This window comes from Oryx dammah, unplaced genomic scaffold, assembly GCF_014754425.2.
Source record: "Oryx dammah isolate SB20612 unplaced genomic scaffold, SCBI_Odam_1.1 HiC_scaffold_11, whole genome shotgun sequence".
Classification (NCBI taxonomy): domain Eukaryota; kingdom Metazoa; phylum Chordata; class Mammalia; order Artiodactyla; family Bovidae; genus Oryx; species Oryx dammah.
In genome coordinates, this window is record NW_024070195.1 from 22,956,440 (window position 1) to 22,983,615 (window position 27,176).

Sequence of the window (27,176 nt, forward strand, 5' to 3'; positions counted from 1 at the left end):
CAGATCAATGAGTAGTACCTTTGTATATTAATCATTTGTGCATCACTTCTTTGGGTGAGTAATAACAGTGACCCAACCTGCATCCATCTCACTTGTCTGATGTATAAAATGGGGCTATTTTTTAAAATGGGACTATTAATAATACCTACCTCATAGGGTTGTTGTGATCAATAAATGAGTAATATATTAAAAAATATTTATTTACAGTGACTTGTCAGAGTGAGTTCTCTGTGTGTTCGTTATTATTACTAACATTTTTTAAATCTTTAGTTCTTTCTTTGGGAACTACTTGTGTCCCCTCTGGCACCCTCACCATAGCTTCCCATGAAGCTTGGTTAGTGGTGGGAAAGTCCCATTTTCCTTATTTACGTGTCTGATCATATAATAAACTTTTCTATTATTTGAACTAACTTGAATGAGTTGCCATTCCTTTAAATAGAGCTGTTACAGTGTAAGCTGTGAAAAAATCATGTAAACTGTGGACGTCCCACCAAGTGTGCACAATCCTTTGGGGGTGTTGGAGAGGGTGATGGGGAGCTTGGGGCTCTGGACTCCAGCACTTCCCGGAGGGGCAAACCTTGAGACCAGACTGTGACAAGCAGAGCGTGGAGGCTCATGGAGCTACCTTATCTTGAAGTCACTGTGTTTTAGGATCGATCCACTCCCTCTGCCCTGAGTCCACACTCCAAACAAATGAACTTCAATTACCCTGCAAGTGCTGATAGACCAACACGAGTATTTTCACTCACTAGCAGTTTTATTTCTCAGTGTAAGAAATATAACTTGTCTTTCTGAATCCAAGTCCCTTGTTGGGAGCATGTCCAATAATAAAATATTCACACCTACTGGGGGACCCATTTCTGAATAAGGTAGCCTGGTGGCTAAGAGCTCTTGGGTCTGACATAGATCAAAATCCTGGGTGCATGATTTTCGCTGAGCAAGTACCCCAAATTCACCAGGTCTCAGCATTTTTAACTTTAAAATGTAGATAATAATAGGAGCTAACTGGGTCACTAAGATTAAGTGACATAATACATGTAAAGTCCTTCAACAGGCCAAGATCTCTAAGTTCTAATGTATTCTTTAAATATATATATATATATTTTGTTTTTCTTTTTTAATTGGAGGATAATTGCTTTACAATGCCACCTTGTTTAGGCTGGGATCTTCATACACATTTACCCTAGAGGCTAATAGTCATTTTTAAAAACGCAACTAAAACCAGTGAAAAATAAACAGAAAAAGACAATCCACTTTTTGGTGGAATCTCAGGTCTGAGGACTTGGGGTATGTTTTACCATTATATAAGGACTTGCACGTGCCTTTTTCTTCTCTTTTTTCTTTTTTTGACTACACATTTTACATGAAATACTGAACACTCCCAGAAAAAGCAATTGTACCTTCATTTTCCAATTCCTGGCTCCCAATCTCCCATGTTTTCTACTTGCCAAACTGAGGGCTTCCCTCATAGCTCAGCCCATAAAGAATCTGCCTGCAATGCAGGAGACCTGGGTTCGATTCCTGGGTCGGGAAGATCACCTGGAGAAGGAATGGCAACCCACCCCAGTAATCTTGCCTGGAGAATCCCAGTGACAGAAGAGCCTGGCAGACTACAGCCCAGGGGGTTGCAAGAGTAGAACATAATTTAGAGACTAAACCACCACTAAACTGAGGATAAACAACAGGGAATTCCCCGGCAGTCCTGTGGTTAGGATGCCAGCTTCACTGCCGTGGGCCTGGGTTCAATTCCCGGATGGAGAACCAAGATCCTATAAGCCTTTTGGCCAAAAGAGGAAGAAAAGAAGAGGGTAAATAACAGAACTTTTGGGGTGACCTCTAAGCCTGGGCCTCAATACACTGTGCCCATCTCCCCTTAGAGTTTGCACCTGGATGATTTGCTCCTCCAAGAGGCTGCAATGGGGAAATGATAGAACGTTTTACTTTATGTTGAGCAGATTCAAAAGAGACAGTATTAAAGTGAAGGATATATTTAAGCAGAATAAATGACACCACCACCAAGAACTAAAAATAAAATGTAACACAATGCTTTTATTGTACATAGGATTAAAACTTCCTTGGAATGACAGAAATCATCTTACAAACTCAAGGCAGCCACGTGTTAGTTCTTGTCCCTGAACCAGCACCAGGCAGGGTGGCTTCTGGAGTCATGAACACTCAGCTTCTTCACACCATGTGCAGCCACAGCTTCTGCCAATGCAACCTGCTCCCCTTCAAGGTCTCTGCCCCAATCCACACATCTTTACAAAGTCCTGATTCTCTCCCTTCTTCTGCCCAGTCCCTCAGATGACACTTCTTATCCAGCCCTGGAGCAGTCTCAGTGCTTTGGGCTACAAGTCACAGGTCTCCTTCTGTAACTGCACTTGGGCAATTCACCGCCTGCCTCTGTCTGAGATTCCTTCCCCAGTACAAAGCTTATTATGGTGCTATCTCTGCTCCCACAGCTGAGCTATTTGGGACTCATTCCTGTTCACCATCTTACTCCTTTTATCTCATTTCTCAACATCAGATGGTGATCAACAGATCAGGAAGAAGATTTTCCTGATTTTCCAGGGGATGAGTGTGGACCTTGGGTTGTGGCTTATGTCCACAACTTCCCTGACCCCTTCCCACCAAGGCCCTGCATTTTCACTGAAGCCAGAAGAAGGCACTGAGTGGTGTCAGGGGTGGGTGTCATGAGCAATCAGCTCATGAAGACAGTGCAAATGACCCAGTGTCCCATGGGTCGCAGATCATCCATCCACTTCTCTGCCACCCCTTCTCCCTAAGATGCTTTTTCCCCCTTTTTCCTCATTCATTATAATCATCTTTTGGTTTTATTTTTGTCCACACTCTGAGGCATGTGGGATCTTAGTTTGCTGACCAGGGATCGAGCCCACATCCCCTGCATTGGAAGCTTGGAGTCTTAACCACTGGACCACTATACCCATCTTTTAGACTCCCCTTTCTTGAAAGCAACCCTGACTCACCTCCTGCCTCCTAATGGGTTATACCCTTCCTCTGGGCTGTTCTAGTGCCCAGATCAGACTCCTATCACAACACTTTGCTCTCATTTCCTGAGGTCTCTGTCTCTTCTCATGACCTCCTTCAGATACAGGACAAGTTTTGTGGGGGTTTTATTATTTGTTTGTTTGTTTCTTTTTCCTTTCATGTCACCAGTGGCTATCATACTGCTTGGCTCATAATTAGCACACAACAAATATTTCCTAAGGATATGAGTAGATGAACTCTAATATTTCAGGGGAGAAAACAAGATGAAGAGAGGTGAGATGCCTAGTTTAAGATCATATAATGAGGTCATTACAAGGCTGGGTCTAGAACCCAAGTCTTCCTCGCTCAAATCCAGTATTCCTTCCTCTTACACAGTACTTCTGTGCCTGGGGGGATGGTGGTGAGGAGGGCTGGCAGTGATCTGAGTCCCATCCACCCGGCATCGAGGAAAGGGCTTGATCAGCAGACTGAAGGTCATCCCACCTTGTCCCTTTCCAAAGTCCCGACTCTATCACATCATCGAAAGCAGTCATTACTGTTTTAAATCTCAGGTGACCCCGCCAGGGTCAAGTCCTTAGGTCCTCTCTTTGAGCCCTGTGCTTAGGACAGGGTAGCTGCACCCTCTTGGGAGCTCAGGGAGAACTTGGACCCTCGGCCCCAGAGCCCAAAGAAGGGAAAGACCTTCTGGGTGAAGGACGCAGTGAAGGTGTAAATGGGCTCCTGGGTGACGGCGTTGGCAAAGGTCACCCAGCCCACCTCGTAGTCGATGGACACCCGCACCTGCTGCGGCTGCTCCTCCAAGGTCAGTCGAGTGGGGAAGGAGCTCAGGGCTGAGACGAAGCCCCAAGCCAGCCTCACCGCCCACACCCCGTCCTCTGGCCGCAGCCGAAGCTCCCCCTTCCGGCGGATGTCCTTACTGACCACGCCCAGGGTGCAGCTGCCCCCGTGAGCCAAGTCCACACTCACCACCCACGTGTGTCTCCCCCTTGTGAAACCACCATGGGCCAGGACACAGATGGCCCGGTCAAAACGCTGGGGGTTGTCCGGCGACCTCTGCCACTTGTAGGAGAAACGAGCCTGCTGGTAGTCCTCGGACAGCAAGAGCTTGGGGTGGGAAGTCCGGGGGTCTAGAGAGATGTGCGCTGTGGGGAAAACAAAAGGGATGCAGATGTCAGCAGACACGCTATCACCTTCAAGAAAGGCCTAAACACTCCCCTTGGCATTCACGTTAGCATTACTCCCAACAATGTGTAGAATGCCTACAAACACAGGAAGCGTGGGAATCTCCTGGGAACTTGACACTCTCAAGCTCCACCCCAGACCACCTGAGACAGAATCTGCATTTTAGCACAATCCGTAAATGATTCCTGAACCTGTTAACGCCTGCTTCAGAGGATGTGTCCAGTTCAGTCGCTCAGTCCTGTCCGACTCTTTTCTGCGACCCCATGGAGTGCAGCATGCCAGGCTTCCCTGTCCATCACCAACTTCCAAAGCCAACTCAAACTCATGTCTATTGCATCAGTGATGCCATCCAACCATCTCATCCTCTGTCGTCCCCTTCTCCTCTTGCCCTCAGTCTTGCCCAGCATCAGGGTGGTGCTGATGCTGACTTTTCCAGTGAGTCAGTTCTTTGCATCAGGTGGCCAAAGTATTGGAGCTTCTGCTTCAGCATCAGTCCTTCCAATGAATATTCAGGACTGATTTCCTTTAGAATTGACTGGTTGGATCTCCTTGCAGTCCAAGGGACTCTCAAAAGTCTTCTCCAACATCACTGTTCAAAAGCATCAATTCTTCGGTGCTCAGCTTTCTTTATAGTCGAACTCTCACACCCATTCATGACTACTGGAAAAACCACAGCTTTGACTAGACAGACCTTTGTTGGTAAAGTAATGACTCTGCTTTTTAATAGGCTGTCTGTGTTGGTCACAGCATTAGTTAGTTGGTTAGCGTGTTAGTTTGGACACGTGGGCTCTCATCTGGTTCTCTGCAGTCCCCTGAAAAGCACTTCTGCTGCCTGCAAACTGGCTGACGCCCAGAGCTGTGTGTGCCTGCTCTCATCTCCTCTGCTGACACATCACGTTCTATCCCTCTTGTATCTCAGAGGGCGGGGACATTCCCTCACCCCCAGTCCAAACTTCATGATCACTCCCTGGGTACATGTGACTCATATACGCAGTCTTCTTCGCTCCTGTCAGGCTCCCTGACTCACCCACGGGGTATTCATTCTGCCTCAGGAATCTACAATCAGGCCATCTGAGGGCCCCTTTTTGACATCAAAACTTCTGCAGATCTCTGCATAGTGTTACTTTTAGTATCCATAAGTTGAGACAAATACGTGAACTCTGATATGTCCATGAATTAGAGTCGCTTCCAAGAACCCCATGACTCCCTCGTGTCTTTGGCTGATAGACTAGGAACAATGGCCTTGAGAGGGGTCCAGTCTTTATTCCTTTCCTGCCCACAGGTTACACTCCTATCATCCATGAAACAACCCCTGAGAGAGAGTGGGGGGTCCTGACAATCCTAAGAATGTTATTCTAAATCCAGATCAAATTCCCCTCACCCAGGAAGCCCTTCCCGATAGACCCTGGCCCAGGCTGATTTAATCTTTCTATCTCGTCAAGTGCGGATCAGAACCTGAACTTCTGCCAGGTCCGTGGTACGAGTGCGTGCGTCTCTCCTACAGTCCTTACGAAGGCAGTGACACGTATCACTGCCACGTGTGACATTGTGTGTGTATGGACATTTATTAATATATATATGCTATATATGTATCTGACTAGTACGTTTTCCAGTGTGGAACCCGGCAAAATTATCCGTCCTTTTCAACTTTAGATTTCTCACTCCCTCCTATACTGACAGAGGCAACTCACCTGGCTCATAATCCAACTCAAAGCTGAGTTTTTCTGTAAAGAGGAAGTAAAACAAGATGCGAATTCGTTAGTCTTACAAAACCACAGAACATTCACTGATGAGGAAACGGAGGCCCCAGAAAGGGAAAGGACAAAGAGAAGAATGGCAGGTGGAACCCTCTAGACCAGTGGTTCTGAACTTGAACTTGCATCAGAGCCCCCGGAGCACTTGTTTTTGATTCAAGTGGCCCAGTGTGGGGCCGAGATGTGCATTTCTGGCAAGTTCCCAGGGCATGCTGATGCAGGCTGGGACTTCATTTTGAGCCTCACTGTCTAGCTCTGAGCAGGCAGAGACCACGTTTACCTTCAGTGCCTCACACAGAGCCCAGGACATAGTAAATGCTCAAGAAACATCTACTTAATGAACAGATAAGTGGGTTAATTTGTTTCTCATTCTGCTTGGAAATAATTTAGGGGAGAGTCAAAGGTCAGCCTTTGACGAGAGTAATATTTCCTTCCCTGCTAGGCCACTTACTTGCAGGAAGTGGACTTAGGGGAAAACTCTGCTAAGGTGACTTTTTTTTGTGGGCAGGTCATTTAGACCTAGGTGGCATCATTCATGATGTCATGTGGGACAAGGGAGAGTGTTGGTAGCAAGCCACATTTCTGAGTCTCATTTCAAACCCTCCAGTCCCTCACCTATCACCACTCCCTGTCCTGGAAAAGGGGGTCATGGTCCCCACATGGGCAGAGAACCAGGTTAATGGGGTGGAGGATGGAGGAAAGCCAGGGAAAGGAGGAAGGGAAGTCAGCTCCCACAAGGCACAGAAAAATACTCTCATTGGCTATTAACTAACAATCACAAACAAACTCATCATATATTACAAATGCTCCCGTGGCTTTTTAAAATTATTGACAGTGACCATTTTTGTTAATCATTATCTTACATGTCACTTCATGACAAGTGATTAGCTCGGTTTCATTATTTTTCAAAATAGTTAAATTTTCTAGAAAGCTTCAGCTTTATTATCTCACTTCATTGTCACATTATTCTGAAAGCAGGTTTTGTAAAGATCGGCAAATAAGGAAAACAAGGCACTGGAAAGGCTTGAGCCTTGTCAAAGGTCACACAAGCATAGGGAAGCAGGGCATGGAGGCCATTCGTAAGCCCAGGCTTCATGACCACCTGTGCTCCATGGGGTCCTCTTACCCAGAAACATCTTCATCTCCCTCCGCAGTGGGAAGGCTTGCTGGGGGAAGTCCCGAATCCTCTGGCCCAGTTCCGGAGATATAGCCACTGGTTTCCGACACCTTCTGGTTTCACATCTAGGGGCACAGAAGTGGTGGGGTCTGGGATTTATCCTCCTTAGCACTGCCCCCAGACTCAGTTGGTCATCTTCTTCTAACTGAGCTTGGAGGTGCCAGTCCGCATGGGCAGACATCATTCCTCTAGGATGGACCCCCTTCCTCTCCTCACTGCCCGCTCTCGGGTAATTCCATGCTGGGTGTGTACCTACGGTTATACGTGGAAATGCAATTGAGGATGTGAAAGTTTACATGTGAGTTTTATCTGTAATGTGAGAACGTATGTTTGTTTAGCAATAACCAGGCGCGTGGTGCCTGTCTGTTTATGTATGTGGGGAAAGAAGAGACAAACTTACCTTATTAGAGTGCTTCTGATATCCTAGGAGAAAGAGAGAAAGCAGAGATTCGGTTTCCACTTCTCCTTCCCACAAGAAAAGACAAAAATACTGTAATCTCAGCCCTAGATAGAAAAGGACACCAGATCCATGGACTCACAGCATTTTAGGGTTTATGAGGCTTCAGGGATCTTGGAGCCCAACTCCTTTATTTTATAAGATGCAGACAGTGAAGTGACCTGGCTCTCAGAGGCAAAAACAAGTCCCATCCCAAGGTCACCTGCTTCTCAGTCCCAAGTGTGTCCCCCTAAGTCATGCTGCCTTTGTGATGCTGTATTGGGACCCCAGTATCTCTCCTCCAGCAAGACAAAGTGAAATAGACTAGAAAGAGCTTCCTGACTGGGGGGTGGTGGCACAGGGAATGGTTTGCCTTGAAAACAGCGCCTGACATTTGTTTGCATAGTGCTTGATGCTTTTCAAAGTGCTACTTTCCCTTGCATTTTACTGTGGGATCCTCACAAATAAATAAAGTATTTGTGAGATAAATAAAGCATCTTCCCTATCTGAATGGATGGTAGGATGAAGAGACCACAATCAGAGCAAAGTGACCCGGGAGGTCTGGGGGAAGCAAGGACTCTTAGAATTCAGAACTTGTGGTCCTATGACCCATCTTTCACTTGGGGTACAAAGATCTGTGAGTGAAGAAGAGATGGCTCAGATGGAAAAGATGCCGCAAAGCCTAGGCCAGCACAGGGGGTGGGGGCGGGGCTCAGCTCTCACCGTCAGGAGCTCCCTCGCCGGCCTCTCCTTCTTCTCCTCCAGTTCCTCAATGAGGGTGTTGAACCGGCCGATCTCCCCAGTGACCAGGACATCAAACTCATCCCGATGCTTCAGGATGTCCTCGTCCAGCTTCTCCAGCTGGGCTAATAGGATGTTCTGCTGCTCTTCCAGGAACTGGCTCAGATGTGCAAACTCAGAAATCACCTTTTGTTTCTTGGTGGCCACCTGAGTCTGAGAGGGCAGGAGAAGAAAGAGGCCAGGAAGTTATTCCTCCTCTTCTTCCCCTTCCTTTTCCTTCTTTTTCCTTAATTCACTCCCATCTCCCTCCTGGCCCAGATCCACATCTTCCAAGGTTTGGTGGTAAAGTCAGAGCCCCCTAGTCTCCAGGTCCCCGGACAGACTTGGAACCACGGCATGGTTTCCTTTCCACCTGCCCTGCCACTTCCGGAAGGAGATGTAAGGAGGGGGTGAGGATACCCTACTTCCTGCCGTTTACCAACTGTACCCAGTGTGCATGTCACTAAGGGACAGTCATTATAGCAATTCAGTGAGATAGTGACGATTTTTAATCTTCACTTCACAGAAAAATAAACTGAGCATAGAGAGCTGTTTGAGGTCATAGAGCTAATTTGTTTCAGGATTCAAACTCAGAAGGACTTCAAAGCCCCTATATGCGATGTTTCCTTGATTTCAGATAGGCACTGGAGCCAGAGGAAGGCAAGAGGGCTAAGGAAGAGATGATGACCTACCAGGAGGACTTGTATCCTTCGATTTTCCCTTGACTGAATTTCTTGAATCTCCTCTCTCTCTTTTCTTAGACACTCAAGACACTTCTGTATTTGTTCCTGGAAAGAAGGGGCATAAAATATCTAAGATGGAGGTGGGGGAGGGATAAACTAGAAGTTTGGGATTAGCAGATACAAACTACCATATGTAAAACAGATAAACAACAAGGACCTACCGTACAGCACAGGGAACTAAATTCAATACCTTGAAATAAATTATAATGGAAAAGAGTCTGACAAAAATATGAATCACTTTGCTGTACACTAGAAACTAATACAAAGGTATAAATCAACTATACTTCAATTAATTTTTTAAAAATATTTAAGATGGAAACAATGATTTGTTAAGAAGTGTCATCTCTGTCTCCTGGAATAGAGTGACCCAACGGAAGGAGTTGGCTCTCAGCTGACAAAGCCTGGGCTGTTATGTCCTTAACAGCTGACGTTCTTTGGGTCTTTTTCCTCTTGCTTGGCCCTCCAAGAATTTTGGTCAGGGCGTTCCCCCTTTAACCTGCGCCATTATAGGCTATGGTTCCATGTTCCCACCTGAGCCTTCCTCTTATCAGGCTGTGTGAGCGTGCTCAGTCGCTTCAGTCTTGTCTGACTCTTTGCAAATTTATGGACTGTAGCCCTCCAAGGTCCTCAGTACATGGGATTCTCCAGGCAAGAATACTGGAGTAGGTTGCCATGCCCTCCTCCAGGGGATCTTCCCAACTCTGTGATCGAACCCTCGTCTCCTGTGTCTCCTGCATTCAGGCAGATTGTTTACTGCTGAGCCACTGGGGAAGCCCTGTCATCAGGCTAAACACACTGTAATTTCTCTTGCCTTTAGAAATGGTATCTAGGGTCTGCCCTGAATTTGATATGCCCTTCTTTGAAATTATCCTAACTTTCTCACATCTCCCAAAAGGTACACCTCCAAACAACCTCTGTTACGAGCAGAATCAACTTTCTGAGTATGATCTGGAGGGAACAAGAAACATGGACAATGCAAAAAAAAATCAGTGACTTGTTTTAAAAACTGCTTGCTCTTGGGGACTTCCCTGGTGGTCCAGCAATTAAGACTTTGTGCTTCCACTGCAGGGGGCACAGGTTCGATCCCTGGTTGGTGAACTATTAATAAGATCCCACAGGCCACACGATGTGGCCAAAACACCCTCCCAAAACAAACATACAAAAAATTTCTTGCTCTAGAGGAGTTACAAACACTTATACACATATAAATGGCCATAAAGGTACACTGCAAAATATATTTAGAACTCTTCCAATACATACTAATTAACTAGCTGACACATATACATAGACACCTACTTGTAATAAAACAAGATGCATAAACAACTAAAACCAGCATACACTCATTTAATGACAGAGAAAATTACACACTATATGTATCTACCCAACCTGCATATATGTAAACACTAATTAACTCACAAACATGAGCACTCAGTTACACATACACACTCAAATTGTCAGATCCCCCCAAACACATTGCATCCACTGAGAAACGTGCAAACATTAATACTAATACACACTATGCAATCACTTCCTCAAGTGCAAACCCAGACATCCTCAGACACACCCGACTGATCCAGGGCCAGACACACATGCTCGTGTTTTGGTGACTCATTCACTCACCAGGTATTTGTTGAGCTACTATTATGTGTTGGCCGTAAGGAAACAATATAGGACATACTTAAAACACAAACACACGATCTTGCATTCCTGGGTCTATTGCCTGGCTGATGATAAAATAGAGAGTGGCCCAAATCATCCACCCCTCCGCTCTGCTTCTTTCAGTCTAGTCGCATCCGAGACCCACCCTCGGAAAGCTCTGTTTCCCCTGCATACCCGGTAGGGCCCCGCCGCATCCTCCAGAAAGCGCACGGTGTGGGCGCGGTGCTCCCAGGCCTCCCGGCACACCACGCACAGCTGCATCTCGTCGTCCTCGCAGAAGAAGTAGACCTTCTCCCCGTGCTCGGGGCAGACGTCCTCCTCGTCTAAGTCCATCTGGGACACCAGCTTGAGACGCTCGATGTTCTCCACCACGTTGGCCAGCTGCCAGTTGGGCCGGAAGTTCCCTGGGCGGAAAGGCTCCTTGCAGAGTGGGCAGGTCGGGGGCTCCTCGGGGTCCGGGCTGGTGATCTCCAGGTAACGGGTGAGGCAGACGCGGCAGAAGTTGTGGCCACAGTCGATGGTGACCGGTTCTCTGAGGGTCCCTTGGCAGACGGGGCAGTTGACCTCATCTGCCAGGCTGGTCACGGAAGCAGCCGAGGCCATGGTGCTGCTGCTGCTTGTGACCTCTTCAAAGTCACCTTCTCTGCTCGGCTCGGGGGCAAGGCTGGGAGAACAATGAGGACGCAAGGCGCACACTCACACACCCACATGCACACACGGCCAGACACAGGGGCATCCTACATACCCAGTGACAGCCTCATGGTCACACACACACACACACCTGCACTTGTGCACAAGAGCAAGGCACCCACTGGCATGCCTGCAGCCAGGGTTCAGCTTTCCCCCTCCCAAAGGAACAGACACACACCTCCAGGGGCAGAGACAGAAACAGCAGAGGAGCAGGAGAAGAAGGGGTGACAGCCTCCCAGAGATGACCTCAGTTACTGTCTCAGCTGGTGCCCATGACCAGCAGGTTGCTGCTTCGTCCTGTCCATCCAGAGACGCTCGCGGTAGAAGTAAAGTATCTTAACCGCCCACAGGTGGAAGAGACTGTTCTTCTTTTGGGAGCAGGAGGGAGACTGGTTCACAGAGCAGTGATGCCACCCAGCCTCCCTGCAGTATGACCAGCTGTCTCCAGGGAGATTGAAGGTATCAGCCAACCCAGGGGAGTGTGGGGACCCAGATAAGGGTGTTGTGCCCGGGGCGGTGGCGGTGGATCAGGGCACAAGCAACTTCACCAGTGATGCTCCAACTGGCCTGCCGTCGGCTGCCCAGGGGGTTGGAATGTACTCTGTGTGGGGGAGGAGAGAGAAAAATAACACCAGCCAGAGCTTATTTACGATAGCCATATTCCCCATACTGACATAAGCAGTTTAAACATGCCAACTTATTTATTCCTCCAGGCTGCCCTGTGACGTCAGTGCTGTTACGGTATTAGCTGAGCTCAGCCAGGTTACTTAGCTTGCTCAAGGCACACAGAAAGGGAGGTGAGAGGCCATAGTTTGCACTCAGATTTGTGAGTCTCAGAGCCATGCTCTCCAACAGAAATACCATGTGAGCCACACATGCAATTTTAAGTTCCAGTAGCCATATCTTTTTATAAGTGAAACTAATTGTTGTTGTTGTTCCATCACTCAGTCGTGCCCGACTCTTAGACTGCAGCACAACAGGCCTCCCTGTCCCTCACCGTCTCCTGGAGTTTGCCCAAGTTCATGTTCATTGCATCAGTGATGCCATCCAGCCATCTCATCCTCTGACACCTTCTCCTTCTGCCCTCGATCTTTCCCAGCACTAGGGACTTTTCTAATGAGTCGCCTGTTCGCATCAGATGACCAAAATACTAGACTTTCAGCTTCAGTATCAGTTCTTTCAGTGAATATTCAGGGTTGATCTCCATTAAGATTGACTGGTTTGATCTCCTTGCTGTCCAAGGGACTTAAAGGGGTCTTCTCCAGCACCACAGTTCAAAGGCATCAATTCTTTGGCGTTCTGCCTTTATTACGGTCCAACTCTCACAACTGTACGTGACCACTGGAAAGACCATAGCTTTGACTATACGGACCTTTGTCGGCAGAGTAATGCCTCTGCTTTTCAACACACTGACCAGGTTTGTCATCAGGTTCCTGCCAAGAAGCAGTCATCTTCTGATATCAAGGCTGCAGTCACCATCCACAGTGATTTTGGAGCCCGAGAGGAAATCTGTCACTCACTACTTACACCTTTTCCCTTTCCATCTGCCATGCAGTAATGGTGCCAGATGCCATGATCTTTTTTTAATATTTAGTCTTAAGCCAGCTCTTCCGCTCTTCTCCTTCATCCTCATCAAGGGACTCTTTAGTTCCCCTTTCTGCCATTAGAGTGTTGTCATCCACATATCTGAGGTTGTTGATGTTTCTCCTGCCTATCTTGATTCCATTACTTGTAACTCATCCAGCCTAGTGGTTCTCATGATGTGCTCAGCATATAGATTAAACAAACAGGGTGACAGGAAACTAATATTTAGCCCCAAACAGTACCAATGTGTGTAATCGGTAGAAAAAATTAGTCATGAGACATTTTACATTCTTATTTGGTGCTAAAGTCTTTGAAGGGGCTTCGCTGGTGGCTCAGTGGTAAAGAATCCACCTGCCAATGCATGGGTTCCATCCGTGGGTCGTGAAGATCCCCTGGAGAAGGGCATGGCAACCCACTCTAGTGTTCTTGCCTGGAGAATTCCATGGACAGAGGAGCCTGGTGGCCTACAGTCCGTGGGGCTGCAAAGAGTTGGACACGACTGAGCAAGTAAACAACAACAAAGTCTGAAATCAGGGCATATTTTACACATACGGCACACTTCATTTGGGACCGGCCAAATTCAATGCCCAGCAGCCTTGGGCATTTGGAGGCTCTTGTGCTGGACAGCACAGCTCCAGGGACTGCACTTTTGGGGGCAGGGGGTGTAGGGGGGAAGGGAAGTCGATACACAAAGTAGCTGAGGTGGAAAGGGAGTGAGACAGGGTGGAGGGCTGATCTCCAGTGGGGTTATGGGAGGTGTTTTCCTTGGTTTTATACACAGATGTATATGAGTAGATGAACACCCATGACTGTCTGATCCCCTTGTCCTGGCTGGGAGTTCAGGAAGGGCATGTGGCTAGAAGCCAGGAGACTTGAGTTGACTGCAGCCTTGCAGCTTTCTAGCTCTGTGACTCAGGAAAAGTCACTTTACCTTTCGCTTTACGTTTCCTATAATCATCACCTGCCCTCAAGGGCTGTTATCAGATTGGATGTAATAATACGAAAATACTAAGCCTTAGATAAATGTGGTTGAACCTGTTTATCTTTTTTTATTAATTGAGTTTTATAAATTATATCAACACAGATCACTTGTATTATGCTTTCTTGCCTTCTCCTTGCTGCAGTTAAAAGCTTAAATGGAAGTACAGTGTTACCTCCGGTGGAGATGCTGACGCTGGGAGGTGGTGGGGGCAGGAGTTTAGGAAAGACCAGCCAGAGTCAAGGAGGTGAGACAAGGAAAGGGGGGCAGAGGAGGGGACCTGGTGAGCGATCATCACACCTGCAGCACTGAGCAGAGCCCCCGGAATAACCTCCCGGAAGTGAGCACTCCCACTCCAGCTGGACTTTGCCGCTGTGTGCACACCTCAGAGCCAGTTTATGGCTACCACCTGCTCAGCCGGACAGGAAGCAAGGTCTCCTCCCCAACTCTCCCCACCCCACAGCGGTCAAGGGAAGGATTCCAGGAAACCCCATCTCCGTGTGACCTCATGGTGTGCTCTGTTCCCCACCCCAGGGCCTGGAAGGACTAGGACAAAGGGAGACTGGGCTGCCGGGCTGCTGTTGGGGAAATGCTGGGTAATTCGAGATGCCCTGGAGTTTGAACCCACTCATCTGATAAGTGGTGACCAGGACTCTGGGAAGCACAAGAGGTGGAGCCAGGTGGCTTTTCTGTCCGGACACCTCTGCCTTCCCCTCTCTCAGCCTCCCATTCCTTTCCTCTGTGACTCATGTAAAGTGATTCAATTTCAGGGAAAGAGGGTTCATGTGGACTGAGAGGACGGGCTGGGGAAGACACCGTGATGCCCGCAACCCCGTCCCACAAAGGGGCCGCCTGTTCCAAGTGCAAAGGGCCCCTGGAGGATGCAGTGACCGCCGCCTGCGGACACACCTTCTGCCGGCTGTGCCTTCCTCCGCCCTCCCAGATGGGGGCCCAGCCCTCCGGCAGGGTCCTTCTCTGTGCCCTCTGTGAGGAGAAGGAGCCGAGCGAGACCCTCCTGGTCCCCGTGTCCCTGGGCCCTCTTGGGGAGACTTACTGCGAGGAGCACGGCGAGAAGATCTACTTCTTCTGCGAGAATGACGCCGAGTTCCTCTGCGTGTTCTGCCGGGAGGGTCCCTCCCACCAGGCCCACGTTGTGGGCTTCCTGGACGAGGCCATCCAGCCTTACCGGGTAAGAGGCGTGGGGTCAGCTCGGGCCATCTGGGGCAGGACAGTGTCCCGAGGTGGTGAAGGGGACGGAGCGGAGAGCTCCAGGAAGAGCCGTGGCTGGATATGGCCATGGTCCATATCAGGAGACCAACCCCAGGCTGCTGGGACCTGGGGCAGCCCCTGGATGAGTGGGACGTAGTTCTTTCCACTTGGAGGTGTGGCCGTTCACAGTCTTGGAGAACTTCAGCTCCAGCCCTGAGGGGACCCCACAGTGAAGGAGCACAGAGCATTGTAGCCACGGCTTCACTGGGAAGGAGAGGGAGCCGCTGTCCTCCTGCAGGTCACGGGCAGGGTGGCCTTGGTCTCCCCGGATCCAGACTGGGTATGGGACCTAGCAAGGCCCCGACGGCTGGGGCTCAGAGGGGAGGCAGGCTGGGCAGGTCATCCTACAAGCGCTGCTCTTTTCGAGAAGCGGGGTGTGGCAGTGCAGTAGTCCCTCTGGTCCTGGGGACGCTATCCACTCCTATCTGCCCCTCAGGTCCCTCTTGTCACCCAGTCACCAGGTCTGGAAGTGGCCTCCCTGGAAGCGTCTCTCCTCTTTCCCTCGGCATTATCCCCACAACCACCCCGGAATCCAGGCTGTCCCCCTCTGTCACCCAGAGGCTCCATCAAGGGCCCTGTGTGCACTCTCACCTCTCCAGTCACCCTCCAGTCTGCTGCGAGGCAGAGCCTCCCAAATCGCAAAGCCCGTCATGTCGCTCCCCTGCTCACAACCACCCTGTGGATCCTGACTCTGTGTCTGAAGAAAGCCCGTGCCTTTAGCATTCAAGGCCACTTACATTCAGGGTCCTGCCTTTATCTGTCAGCCACCTTCTCCAAGCACAGTGTGTCCAGACAGACTGACCGTTATGTACCTGCTGTTTGCTGAATTAACACTCTTTCCTGCTTCTAATACTTCTCAGTGGTTTCTTCTTCTTGGAAAGCTTGCCACTCTCCTCACTCTCCCCCCCACCCACCTTAGTGGTGGGTTTTTTTTTTTTTTGTATTGGGGTATAGCCAACTAACAATGTTGTGATAGTTTCAGGTGAACAGTGAAAGGACTCAGACATACATATACATGTATCCATTCTTCCCCAAACTCCCCTCCCATGCGGACTGCCACATAACATTGAGCAGAGTCCCATGTGCTATACAGCAGGTCCTTGTTGGTTACCCATTTTAAATATAGCAGCGTGTACTATATATATATATATATATATAAATATTTATATTTTATGTATAAAAATATATATATACTGCTATTGCTGCTGCTAAGTCACTTCAGTCGTGTCCGACTCTGTGCGACCCCATAGAAGGCAGCCCACCAGGCTCCCCCATCCCCGGGATTCTCCAAACAAGAACACTGGAGTGGGTTGCCATTTCCTTCTCCAGTGCATGAAAGTGAAAAGTGAAAGTGAAGTCTCTCAGTCGTGTCCGACTGGTAGCGATCCCATGGACTGCAGCCTACCAGGCTCCTCCTATATTTAAATATAGCAGTGTTACCAAATCCCTAACTATCCCTTCACCCTACCCTTCCCCCTGCCAGCAACTCTCTAAGTCTGCTTCACTCTTCTTTTTTTTTTTAAGCCATTTTACCAAATTTTAAGTGTACACTTCAGAGGCATTAAATACCTTCCTCCCCTTCTCTTACCCAACTGGAAATTTGTCTTTCATGGCCCATTGTAACTGGTAGCTGCTTTCTACAACCTTCCCTTGTCCCTGCAGGCAGAACTGTCCCCTCTGCTGTGCACCCATCTCACTGTGTACACACCTCGATTGTTGCCTTTGTGTCTATTTCATTCACTTTTCACAGACTCCATCTCTACATGGTGGTCTTTTTTTTTTTTTTCATTTTTGAGCTGAGCAGCATGGCTTGTGTGATCTTACTTGCCCAACCGGGGATCAAACTCAGGGCCCAGGCAGTGAGAGTGACAAGTCCCAACCACTAGACCACCAGGAAAGTCCTGATAGTGGTTTTTACAGACAAGAACTGGGTCTTTTTTTTTTTTTCGCCTTTGACTTCTTCAGCACATGACGATGTGCCAGGAACATGGTAGACAATTGAGTCGAATCATGAACTAAGCCACCTCCTTCTGCCCATTCTTCTCTCCGCAGGACCGTCTCAGGAGTCGGCTGGAAGCTCTGAGCACAGAGAGAGATGAGATTGACAACATGAAGAGCCGGGAAGACCAGAAGCTCCAAGTGCTCCTGGTAAAGGCCACATCCCCATAGGCCGTCTTCTCCTTTGGGGATTTTCTTTTCTTATTTTTTGTTCATTTCAACTCTGTTAATTTTCAACTTTGTTAATTTTCATCTCAGTTTTCACACAGAGTTCTATTTGGTTGTTTTCCAAATACAGTTTTGCAGTTCTTTTTTTTTTTTTTTTCTCCTTCAAATTAAGTTTTTTCCTGTTTTTCCCACGTCTTTAAACCTTATTGTTAGTATCTGAAGGTTACGTGATGTTTAATTTCTTTTAACCCTTCATCTCGGTAACTTATTTTCTTGTGAGTTTTCCTGTGGTTCTCACATTTGGGGGTCCCACATCTGGGGTGGCTCCAGTCAGCACCTTTCTTTGTTTATTCCGAGGGGGCAGGATGGGGATGATCCACACAGGAGTGAGGGCCATGTGATCAGTCAGTATCTGGATGGAGCCCTGGCCTCTCAGTCTGATTGCTCTTCTGGATCCTGCTCTTAATAACTTCTGGTCCTGAGAAGTTCCCCAAGTTTCCCATCAGCTCTGTCGGACATTTTAAGGATTCTTGTAACCTTTGAGAATTTGTGGTTGTCTGCATTAGATAGCTTTTAGGAATAAGTATAATTTTGTTCTAAATCATCAAATAACCACCTAGCATCCACGAATAAAATATCTCACAGAGACATTTGTGGCAGAACGGCGTCTCATAAGAAATCCTGATTTTCTTCATTTAGAACACCCCACCCCATATATCATACAATAACATTATTTGTAGAGTGTAATTATTTTCTATATATTTGTTTTTGGCTGTACTGGGTCTTCGTTGCTGTGTGCGGGTTTTCTCTAGTTGCTGTGTTCGGGGGCTGCCCTCTAGTTTCAGTGTGTGGACTTCTCTTTGCATGGCTTCCCTTGTTGTGCAGCACGGGCTTAGTTGCACTGTGGCATGTGGGATCCTCCCCGACCAGGGACTGAACCCATGTCCCCTGCATTGGCAGGCAGACTTCCAACCACTGGACCACCAGGGAAGCCCTGTAATTATTTTCTTAATACTTGAAAGTGTTTTTCTGGTTTGCACAAATTTCTGATGTGATAATCCTCCACTTTAATGAATAAGGCATGTACATGGCCAGAATTACTATTTTGCTTTTCTTTCTTTTAAGTGTGCATTTTCTCCTTCCACCCCATCTTTTATTAAGGTATACTTGAGAAATAAAAATGCATATGCTTAAGCTATGCAACATGATATTTTGACCAATGTATACATTGTTTCCTGTAACATTAAGGTAGTTTTGGTAGAATTAGGTGAATTTAGTCTTTTATCTTGTCTCAATGCTTCCTCCTTAGCACTCCTTGGACTCTGCAAAAGTAATATTAGTTTGGATTTGCTATTTAATCCAGTAGCTATTTAAAATGATCCTAAATTCAATTTTCTTGCAGCTATATAGTACTTATTAGTTATATATTAACTAATATTTTTATTGTCATTCCCAGTGCTGAGAAAATATGACGATATAGGATTTCTGCTGTAGGATTTCATAAAGTTAATGATACATTTTTAGGCCTAAAACCTTGCAATATTAAAATAATACTCTGTAGTATTTGAAAATTATGTCCATATTCTGATAAGTGCTCAAAAATGCTTTTCATAAGTCTACCTGACTAGGCAAACTTTAGAATAAAGTTATGTAACATGTGTTTATTTGTTTTTAAAACTCACTTTATTTAAACAAAAAGTTTACCCATTTCTCCCACTTGGAAATCCCCATTTAGGGGTTTTCTTAGCAGACTCTGGGGCAGCTTGTTGTCTGGTGTCTGTTGCCTGGCTGGGAAGAATGGGCAGACTGTTCTTATTCACCTCCCTGACTTGCCTCTGCCTCTGCCTCTGCACAAGGGCATTTGAGGTCAAGGTTGAGGAATCCCAGAATATCAGAGCTGGAAGTGGTTCTGGCATCTTCTAATCCAAGATCCACCTTGCCATCCATTATTTTTCAGAGCAGAAAATTCATGTCCAGAAAAGTGATGCTCCCAAGGCCACATAGGAAAGTCCAAGTTCATGATGAAATGACTAAAACCTGGTTCTCTTAACCCTTAATCCGTTGCTCTTCCCATTACAGTCTGTCTACCTGAAAGCACTGCCTTCATATAGGAACCTTGGGGCCAGAAAATGTATACCAGTGTCTGCATGCTAGGACTGATCACAAGGCTGACCCCAAGGACAGTGGGCTGATAGTATGTCAGTATCTGGTTCTCTCCCATCTCTTTTCTTGTGCTACAAAGTTCTCCAGGAGGAAATCCACACTGTGGAATCTCTGACCAAGGAGAGAGAGTTTGGGGACAGGAAGATCTCCAGCATCCCTGAACTCCCATCAAAACATGCCCTGTGGATGGCGACCTCGGTGGCTAAGACCAACGCCACACCATTCTCTCATACAGTGCGTGCATGTTCAGGCATGGACACGACCCCATGAACCGTAGCCCACCAGGCTTCTCTGTCCGTGGGATTTTCACAGCAAGAATACTGGAATGGGTTGCCATTTCCTTCCCCAAGGGATCTTCCCGACCCAAGGATTGAACCTGTGTCTCCTGCATTGCAGGTGGATTTTTACCACTTGAGCCAGTAGGGAAGCCCTCTCTTCTCATAAGTTGTGCTCTAATCACAGCCTCTTCTAGCTTCAGTTGCTCTCTAAGAGATCCTCTCCACCTGACTCTAGAGATGGTATGGCAGGGTTAGGATGGTATTGCAGATGTGGAAGTATGTTTGAAAATCCTGGCTCTGAGAGCATGATGGGCATTATTATTAGAATCTCTAGGTGAGATGAGAGCATGACTCTCATCCTTGGTAAGTTTATCCTGACACCTACCTACTTGTATTAGTACCATAATATTATTTGGGAGGATGAATCTTGGAACTACTTACTCCCTGTCCCTTTTAATCAACAGTAAGGATATAGATGAGGCTCTGGGAACCCAGCTCTGTGAGTTTCTCCCTAAACATGTCTGTCTTTCTACCCCTTGCAGACTCAGATTGAAAGCAAGAAGCAGCAGGTGGAATCGGCTTTTGAGAGGCTGCAGCAGGAGCTGGGGAGACAGCAGCGCCTCCTGCTGGCCAGGCTGACGGAGCTCGAGCGGCAGATCTGGAAGGAGAGGGACGAGTATCTCTCCAAACTCTCTGAGGAAGTGGCCCGGTTGGGAGCCCAGGTCAAGGAGCTGGAGGAGAAGTGTCAGCAGCCAGCAAGTGAGCTTCTGCAAGTGAGAGACACTTCACCAGCTCATGGGATAGGAGAGGGAGCCCGCAGGAAGGGGACACCATGCTGAGGGCTGGAAGATGCTGGAGAGAGACAGGAAAGGGAAGCGAAGATGATGTGTAATGAGAGGGACTGATGGTTATTGGGTTCCTTTGGCCCAGGGAGGTTACAGAGATGAAGTCCCAGAAGGGCTGGATGACTTTCCCATGTCACATGTGGTGGTCATGCCAAAGGCTTTGGAGTCTGATGGTCTTGGGCTTCAGTGTCAGCTCTGCCAGCTGTGTGACGCTGGCAAATCTCATAACCTCTCTAAACATGGGGAGATAATAGTACCTCCCTCATGGGGTTTTTGCAAAGACCATAAAAAAATTTTCATGCAAAATGCTTACCATAGTCCCTGGCTCACTGAAAGGACTCGGAAAACAGGGCTTGTTGTGATTATCACTACATAATCCTGTTTCAAATCTTCTGGCTGGTAACTCAAGGCCTGGTCCCTGCTCTCCACCATCTCCTAATGGTTGGAAGCAGAACACACTCCTAGGATGAGGCTGAAACAGAGGACCAGCTAATGAACTGACAACGCAGTCCCACATGAGTAAGGAGGCATGATGTGAATGGACAGTCTGAGTAGGTGATTAAACAGATCAGCTCTCTGGAGGGGAGAGTTTTGAGCTGATATGAAAAGGAAGAAGGGATGTACAGAAACCCTGATGGGAAGGATGTATGGAAACTAAGTGCATTTTTTTCTTTTGTAGGATGTCAGAGTCAACCAGAGCAGGTAGGCCCCGCTCTCCCAGACTGAAGGGGGAGAGGCACGCATTGTGGGACTGAAGGTGCAAGGTCCTACACCTTGCCCTTACATGTGGTTACACAGAGAAGCAAAAGCACTTCAATAGACACACTGTCATCCTCTCACACATAAACAGCCCGAATTTACTCAGGTCTGTATGCTAAGGCTCCTTTTTAAACTGGTACTGGGGACACATTTTCTTCCCTCTTAGAAGTGAAGTTATAAATAATAATCATGGGGAATTCCCTGGCATAGAACTCCATACTCTCACAGTCTAGGGCCTGGGTTCAATGGCTAATAGGGAAACTAAAACCCCACAAGCCATGTGGCACAGCCAAAATAATAATAATTTAATTTAAAAAATTAAATAATAATGATGTTGAACTGATCCAGGAACATCTTATTTAATTCCTGAAATTATTAGTGTTTGAGTCAGTATTTAACACCATGTAAAATGTCAGTCAAAGGGGAAATATTTAGTACAGAATATGAGAAGCACAAAACAGGAAGACCAGTCTATTCTTTCAATCATTTTCCCCACTCAACTTAGACACAGTGACTAGAGAAGAGTTCTCATCTATTGTTGTCCATGTGTGTGTAGCGGGGCTGAACTCGGGTGCCCATGAATCAGGAAGTTCTCTAAACCTACTTCCAAAGAGTGTCGGAGATTTAGATCCAGAAGAGTTTCTTTGAGGTCTTCAGGTCTGATGAGGAAGCTAAGACCTAGAGGAGAAGTGCTTGTCAGTCACACAGAGACTGACGAGCAAGGACTGAGCCGGAACCAGCACTGAGGGCTTTCTCACTGCGGTATAGGATTTCTTTCATCTCCTTTTTTCATCCCTCTTCAACCCCTTTCCCTTTGTACCAAACATCACGCAAATTAGACCGGTTAAGGCTGTTTTTCAAATGGCACTGTACCGCCCTCTAGAGGCTAATAGGGGTGGTGATCTTTTCTCTTTTGGTCCCCAGGGGTACATTCTCTTAAAGCACCTGTATCTAATTCCTGAGGAGTGGTTACCATTAGTTACTCTTAGGTCTAGCTGAAATGCTTCTTGCTTTAGTAACTCCACATTTCCAGCAAAGATAAGAGATGTCCCTCAATCTAATTCACCACAGATGCCAAGATTCTTGAGGCTGATTATAGCCTCATTGGGTCTGGATGACCCAAACCTTATTTTTGGAATTAGAACCTAACTGGTTACCAACTTGTCTGCAGGTGTGAGACGAAGACTTTTGTGAGCCCAGAGGCCATTTCTCCTGACCTTGTCAAAAAGATCCGCGATCTCCACAGGAAAATACTCATCCTCCCAGAGATGATGCGGGCGTTCTCTGGTAAGTGAAAGGGGACAGCAACTTCCCCCATTCCCATCAGTTTCCCATCTGCCTTCCATGAAGCTCCATCTTCACCTTCCCAACCTGGCTCCAGACGTCTCCCATCCCTTAAGCCTTCCCTTAGTGATCCTCCTCTGCCCAGAGAGACCATTCCTTTGAGCATCTCCTCTCCCCAAGGATGGGCACGGCAGAGTCAGGAAGGTGAGGACATCATCTCTCTCACAGCAGAAGCCCCCTTTCTTCTGTCCCTGTCCTCACATTGTTCCCAGGACACACTGCCTTTATTTATTTGAAATAAGAACTAATAAGTCCTATAAATCTAATAATAATAAGGCTTATAAGAATAAGTCACAGATCATTCTGTTTTTGCTTCCCTCAGAAAATCTGGTGCATCATCTGGAATCTGAATCAGGTAAACACTTGGGGGCTTTGGGAGCCATTGTTTCATTTATCCCTTCGTGCATACATCCATTCACTCCAAGACAGAAGGACAGAGCGATTAAACATATGAACTCTAGAACCTGGTTGTTTGGGTTCTCTGTTCCAGCTTTTGCTAGTTATGAGACACTGGCAAGTCATTAAGCCTCTTTGTCCCACAGTTTTATCTGTAAAATAGAAAATATAATAGTACCCATCCCATAAGTAGTTGAGGGTAAATGAATTCGTGTATGAAAAAACTTAGTATAATACCTGGCACATAGTGAGTGCTCAATTAATGTTAGATGACACATACATATTATTTATGTAAAATACTTATCAAATGCTTGGTCTTTTTGCCAAAACTTGTACTAGACTCTTTACTGACCTGGACAAATATTGTAACAGTTCTTTAAATAGCATTTACTTTTAAGCTTCCCTGGTGATTCAGATGGCAAAGAATTCACCTGCAATGCAGGAGACCTGGGTTCAATCCCTAGGATGGGAAGATCCCCTGGAGAAAGGAATGGCAACCCACTCCAGTATTCTTGCCTGGAGAATTCCATGGACAGAGGAGCCTGGTGGGCTACAATCCAGGGGGTCACAAAGAGTCAGACATGACTTTTAAATTGGTGTTTTAATTTAGAAACTATTTCCAAAAGCATCACCTTATTCTGCTTCTCAAATTTAACTTGCAGAAAACTCAACTGGGGGGTCTTACTAAAATGCAGATTCTGGTGCAGTAGGTCTGGGTTAGGGCCCAAGATTCTGCATTTCTAACAAGCTCCCAGGCAAGTGATGGTCCTGATTCATGGACCCCACTTTGAGAAGCAAAGCCTTGCAGCACCCCTTGCTGGTCAGGTATAGATGTCATCCTCTGCCTCCTGGAACAAAACTGAGGTTCTGAGAAGCGGGACAATGACAGGCTACACAAGGCGGATGCTCTCTGTGCCTCCCACTCACAGCGCTTGCTCTATGGGCATTTTTGGAGCCGCCCGTTCTGATGTGCAGCCTTTCTCCTAATAGAGGTCGTCACTCTGGACCCTCAGACCGCCAGCCGGAGCCTGGTCCTCTCCGAGGACAGGAAGTCTGTGAGGTACACCCGGCAGAAGCAGAACCTGCCCGACAGCCCCCTGCGCTTCGAGGGTCTCCCGGTGGTGCTGGGGTCCCCCGGCTTCTCCTCGGGGCGCCATCGCTGGCAGGTGGAGGTGCAGCTGGGGGACGGCGGCGGATGCACGGTGGGGGTGGTCGGGGAGGAGGTGAGAAGGAAGGCGGAGCAGGGCCTGAGCGCCGAGGAGGGCATCTGGGCGGTGGTCCTCTCCCACCAGCAGTGCTGGGCCAGCACCTCCCCGGGGACCGACCTGCGGCTGAGCGACATCCCGCGCCACGTGGGCGTCGCCCTGGACTACGAGGCGGGGCGCGTGGCCCTGCTGGACGCCGACACCCAGGCGCCCATCTTCACCTTCACCACTTCCTTCTCCGGCAAAGTCTTTCCCTTCTTCGCTGTCTGGAAAAAGGGTTCCTGCCTTACCTTGAAAGGCTGAAGCAGGCCGTCCAATGGGCAGTGCGGTGCCCGGGGATCCAGGGCCGACCCCTAGACGATTTGTTAGGACACAGGATCTCCGAGTCCCTATAGTTTTGTAATTTTTTTCATTTTATTTATCGTATATCTTTCAACTCCCAGAAGTCCCTGGTTACCCCGCTGACGCTCCTGCCTTCTGTGCACCCCCGAGGGGAGAACCAGAGATAGGCAGGTTGCTACCAGGACAACCAAGTTGAGTAGTCAGTGGGTTTTGGGGGGGTGAAAAAAAAAACTAAAATAAAATTTTTTTTAAGTTTCAAAATAACCGTCATGGGAAAAGCCAAAACTGTGTGGAACTTGCACTAGAGTATCCGGTTGACTGTTTTTATTTGGACATACACGTGGAGATGCTTCTGTCTCTCTGATCTTAGAGTCTCTTCATCTAGCCCCAAGTGGACCAGGTCCCTTTTATTTCTGGTCCTTTCTCTTGTAGAGTATGTCCTAATAAAGTGTGCAACCCACCCAGACTCCTGCGTCCGGTGTGTCTAATTGGTGCTTATGGGGTGGACAGAAAGGTCGTGGAATCTCTGTACCAATACATATCCTGCCTCTTTTACTCAGGGCTTGCCTGAGGGTAGGCTAGCCAGACCCCACTGTTCAATAAGAGGAGGCTTGTGTTCAGTTCCAACTCACTTCTTAAACATTTATTATTGTTACTGTTGTTATTGGACACAGAATCTGACTACATACTCAAGTAAGTTCACAAAGTATGAATCTCTGTAAGAATGACGATGATTCACACACCACCATCACCACCTCCACTATACTTTCTGATTCTAGCTCTCTTTCCTTTCAAGTTTAACACTTATATTCCCATCCTCCCACCCCAACCTTCTTCTCCTATCAGGGTCTCTCTAGTAGAAATCTTTGTACAAGATTACCTTTTGTATCCTATGAGCCCTGTTCCTGAACTATGGGGTCAGATGTTTTCAAGATACTCCAAGTGCTTGTACGCTATGTGAACTGCATTACAAAACTGTAATATGAATCACTGCGATGTGAATAATTACCACCAATTTCAGTAGATTAATATAAGTCCTTGATACAAAAGAAGCGAATCTGAGGCTCTTCTGTCGTCACAGGCAGAGCCACTCTGTGTCTAATCCAGAAAAAAATCAAATTGTTTGATAGTCCAACCTAGTACTAGTAGTAGTGAAACGTGAAAGCCGAGTTCTGTTCATGGAGCTGAAGAATGAATTCTGCTAACTCGCGAACACTCACACAGGCAAAGTTTATTCTAGAAGATAGAGATACAAAGCCCTCAGTACAGACACTGAGAGGGTTTGAAGAGCCCCCAAAAGGCAGGGATTACAGTAGTTTTGTATCTTTACTAGTATTGACCTGTACCTTTTTGGTTGGCTCATGACTTTAATATATGTCATTTTTGACCAACTAGCTTAAATATCTCAATGTCCAGTTTGTCAATTTATGGTTTCCTTGGATCCCCCAGTTTCTCAGTTTCTCCAGACATTGCAACACCATCCCTTGACCCTTTCTCAAGACCCCAGATCATTAGTTAGGGGCTAGATGTCTGTTTAGGAGCTAATTGTAGCTAATTGTCTACCTGGAGTTTTTCTCCTTGATAAACTGGACAGCAGTTAATGATTGTCTTGTCCTGGGTCTGGTTTTATGACCCTCCAGACCAGGGAAGCATTCCTCTGAATGCCTTGAAATTGAGTGAGAGGCTTACTTAAGAAGAGAAAATTTGAATTTAATAAAAATGAATTGAAGTCTCAAAGTCTTATACTGTCTAGCAATTTCTGCCTCAGTCGTATTACCTAATGTTTATTATAAAAGCAGTATCAATATATACTCTTGGTTTTTAAAAGATTCAAACATTTTCAGAGAGTGAAAAGTCCCACTCTCCTCACTTTCTCTTATCACATCTCATGCTGCTGCTGCTGCTGCTAAGTCGCTTCAGTCGTGTCCGACTCTGTGTGACCCCATAGACGGCAGCCCACCAGGCTCCCCCATCCCTGGGATTCTCCAGGCAAGAACACTGGAGTGGGTTGCCATTTCCTTCTCCAATGCATGAAAGTGAAAAGTGAAAGTGAAGTGAAGTCCCTGGTTAAACATTTTGTATATACTGCCAGTTTTGTAGACAAGTGTATTTAACTTTTTTTTTAAACGAACTTATGAGATTATTCCACAAATACTCTTTGAAATCCCCCTCTCAAAGAAAAATGATATGCAACACTTGCCTCATTGTAACATATGTCAAATATTACCCAAATCAAAAGTTACTTTTCAAAAATACATATCTTCCTTTGAACATTTTGACAAACCTGTGAAATACAGAGGACTTAACTGTGTTTTTCTCACCCCGTGGCTGAGAAAACTAGCACAAGTTAAAGGAACTGCCTGACAGGCTTCTCAGCTGGTCCTTGTAACCTGCGGGAGGTGGAATCCTCAGTTCC

General features: G+C 47.1%; 2 protein-coding genes across 2 annotated transcripts; one reads left to right on the plus strand and one right to left on the minus strand.

Moving 5' to 3' along the window:
• Nucleotides 1–2,023: 2,023 nt before the first annotated feature.
• Nucleotides 2,024–11,747, minus strand: TRIM10 (tripartite motif containing 10). Its single transcript, XM_040250141.1, has 7 exons — nucleotides 10,915–11,747; nucleotides 9,031–9,126; nucleotides 8,282–8,512; nucleotides 7,523–7,545; nucleotides 7,072–7,187; nucleotides 5,883–5,915; nucleotides 2,024–4,151 (listed from the first exon to the last, which is right to left on the minus strand). The coding sequence occupies exons 1-7, from the start codon at nucleotides 11,341–11,343 to the stop codon at nucleotides 3,610–3,612; spliced, it is 1,470 nt and encodes a 489-aa protein (XP_040106075.1). The 5' UTR covers nucleotides 11,344–11,747; the 3' UTR covers nucleotides 2,024–3,609.
• A 3,066-nt stretch (nucleotides 11,748–14,813) lies between these two features.
• On the plus strand, nucleotides 14,814–25,226 carry TRIM15 (tripartite motif containing 15). The gene is made up of 7 exons (XM_040250143.1): nucleotides 14,814–15,182; nucleotides 17,315–17,410; nucleotides 20,412–20,642; nucleotides 21,394–21,416; nucleotides 22,645–22,760; nucleotides 23,140–23,172; nucleotides 24,204–25,226. Exons 1-7 carry the CDS (start codon nucleotides 14,814–14,816, stop codon nucleotides 24,719–24,721), a joined length of 1,386 nt encoding a protein of 461 aa, XP_040106077.1. The 3' UTR covers nucleotides 24,722–25,226.
• Nucleotides 25,227–27,176: the final 1,950 nt, after the last annotated feature.

Excerpts from the sequence above, each read along its gene's own strand:
- TRIM15 (XM_040250143.1), top strand. The coding sequence starts at position 14,814 with ATGCCCGCAACCCCGTCCCACAAAGGGGCCGCCTGTTCCAAGTGCAAA. Across the intron at positions 15,183-17,314 it reads AGGCCATCCAGCCTTACCGG|GACCGTCTCAGGAGTCGGCT; the intron begins GTAAGAGGCGTG and ends TTCTCTCCGCAG. Across the intron at positions 17,411-20,411 it reads AGAAGCTCCAAGTGCTCCTG|ACTCAGATTGAAAGCAAGAA; the intron begins GTAAAGGCCACA and ends TACCCCTTGCAG.
- TRIM10 (XM_040250141.1), bottom strand. The coding sequence starts at position 11,343 with ATGGCCTCGGCTGCTTCCGTGACCAGCCTGGCAGATGAGGTCAACTGC. Across the intron at positions 9,127-10,914 it reads ATGCGGCGGGGCCCTACCGG|GAACAAATACAGAAGTGTCT; the intron begins GTATGCAGGGGA and ends CCTTCTTTCCAG. Across the intron at positions 5,916-7,071 it reads GGAGATGAAGATGTTTCTGG|AAAAACTCAGCTTTGAGTTG; the intron begins GTAAGAGGACCC and ends TCCTCTTTACAG.